This window comes from Dendrobium catenatum, unplaced genomic scaffold (assembly GCF_001605985.2).
Source record: "Dendrobium catenatum unplaced genomic scaffold, ASM160598v2 fragScaff_scaffold_1410, whole genome shotgun sequence".
Classification (NCBI taxonomy): domain Eukaryota; kingdom Viridiplantae; phylum Streptophyta; class Magnoliopsida; order Asparagales; family Orchidaceae; genus Dendrobium; species Dendrobium catenatum.
Window position 1 is genome coordinate 12,102 of NW_021319872.1, and position 2,409 is coordinate 14,510.

Here is a 2,409-nt window from a genome sequence, read left to right on the forward strand (position 1 = left end):
CGTGGTGGACAAATTAAAATTTACTCTAGCTCTCAAAGAGCTAATGCCTAGTCGAAAATATCACTAAGATTCATTATTAAACAATTTCCTGCCAGTAAGGACGTGATACGTGTCCTCTGACCGGCGGTTTTGCCGCTAAATGGCACCGCAGGATAAAAAGTTATGACCCGGGTCCCTCTGAACCGAGTGATTTTGTTGCCAAATGGCACCACGAAATACCGGTTATGGCCATAGTCAATACGCTCCTTAGTGGCATCAAATCCTTGAGATATGAATCAATAAATTATGAACGATAGGGCACAAAGTCCTCTGTTAGGTAAGTTGGATTCAAATTTATCCACTTAGACAAACATTCACCCCAAGTTTATAAGGTACCCTTAGATGAAGCTACCCATGGCTGCCAACAAGGATCCTTTTGTCAGGTTGGGTCGACTACCTCCTCTGACTAAGTAAACCAGGGACCACGATGGCCCGGGATGACGGAACTATGAGATCTTTATCTAGTCCATCATCCATTCCCCCACCATCCGTTTTAAGTGCACGATGGTGAAATTTTTAGTTTAAATATCAAATCTTCAAACTTCCAATATCCAAGCCCACACTGCTACTATATGCCTGATATCACGTATCTAAGGGTATGATGTATTCATTGACGACTAGCCTTAATCGAAAGTTCTCTCTCGTGATCGGGAGGAATTAACTATAAGGGCTTGCGCCTATAGGAAACCAGAACTCAGATCATAAAGTCCTCGCAAAAATGAGGGCGAAATCTCTGGGTAGTGTCTTATCTACAAACCCATCTGCCTTCCAAAATTTACCCCGGAATATAATTCTGTTAAAACTCCCTCGCAGAAAAAAGAAAGCAATCAGTGCAGGCGAAGACCGGGGCCGAATTTTTGGAGCCCACAGAGAATTCGACTTTTAACAGGACGTAATGGAGAAAAATGAATCATGTAGCCAACTCCATGTTGTGGGATAAAGACTTATTCTTGTTATATTAAACCTTCCTATATGGTTAATTTTTGCAAAGTCCATGCTCCATTCTGCTTTCCTATAATTTGATTGTTTCATTATTATCATTATCTTGATGATCTTCTTTATTATTAAATGCTGGCATAAAATTACTTATTTAATCCCAAATTTATATCACATGACCTTGTAGTACATCCTTTTTAAAATAACCTGATAGAATCGATACAAAAAATAATACTTCAAAAAAGTTACTAGATAGGGAATGTGTAACAGAAAACTATGAAGACCTTTGTTTCCTTTTCCATGGTATTTAACTTTCATAGTGGACGTAACTGATCAGGATGTATTCATTTTCGACCAGTCTGGGTTTTATGGTCGTGCTGACTTGTATGATAGACACAGAGACATGCGGCTTGATGTTGACAACATGTCATATGAGGTGATTTTCCTGCATATATAACTACTTTTCTGGTGCCGCACAATCTAATTATCAGTTGTTACAGGAATTATTGGCACTTGAAGAGAGGATTGGCTATGTTAACACTGGTCTCAATGAAGAAACCATTTTGAAGTCCCTAAGGCAAAGAAAATACTCACCGTGCAATCTTGAAGTAGCATCAGCTGAAAAGGAGCCATGCTGTATCTGTCGGGTAAGGTGCTTTGATTTAATTTAGTCAGACTAGTTTTAAAACTATTAGATTTAATTTGAGCTACATACAATATAAATTATGTATTCATTTCAAAGCAAATTTAATGCATTCGTGACTTATCCTGTTTCTCTTTGGAGTTCTTAAGGAAACTGAAAATGTCATTCAATTATCCTTTTTTAAACAAGCAAATGTGGCCTGACTCACCAGTTTATAGCCACCTATATTTGTTATCATCTTCTATTTAACATTCTTCTTAAACTCATAATTTAGGAAGATTACAGTGAAGGAGAAGGCATTGGCACTCTGGACTGCAGACATGACTTCCACACTGATTGTATCAAACAATGGCTAATGTTCAAGAACTTATGTCCTATCTGTAAAACAACAGCTTTAGTCACTTGAAGTTCACACACACCACAAATCTCTAATGGGATGAAATGATTTCGTCTCCAAGATTATTAAATTTATTAATAATACTTGGCAATCTTTTTTGTTGAACTTTAAGAATATTTCCCTTTTGTATTACCAATTTTCACCTATTAAGCATGTCCAAAATTAGCTTTGGTCTATCTGAATTACATGTTCATATTTTTTATTTTCCTTGTATAGATTTGATGCGTGTTTTCTTTCAAAGAAATTTGGGTCAGATATCTCGATATAAATTTTTATATTATAATTATAGAATTTATTTTGAAATGTGTAATATACTTTGATTGATTAGCTATGAATTCTACTCATGTTAATGCTAATCAAAATTGAAGTTGAAATATTATGATCTAATTTGTAT

The 2,409-nt window shown here is 35.9% G+C and overlaps 1 protein-coding gene across 1 annotated transcript; it reads left to right on the forward strand.

Annotated features, from left to right (window-relative positions):
• The first annotated feature begins 880 nt into the window (after positions 1-880).
• On the forward strand, positions 881-2,197 carry LOC110097335 (probable E3 ubiquitin-protein ligase HIP1). Its single transcript, XM_028699908.1, has 3 exons — positions 881-1,411; positions 1,476-1,622; positions 1,893-2,197. Exons 1-3 carry the CDS (start codon positions 1,379-1,381, stop codon positions 2,022-2,024), a joined length of 312 nt encoding a protein of 103 aa, XP_028555741.1. The 5' UTR covers positions 881-1,378; the 3' UTR covers positions 2,025-2,197.
• The last annotated feature ends 212 nt before the right edge of the window (positions 2,198-2,409 follow it).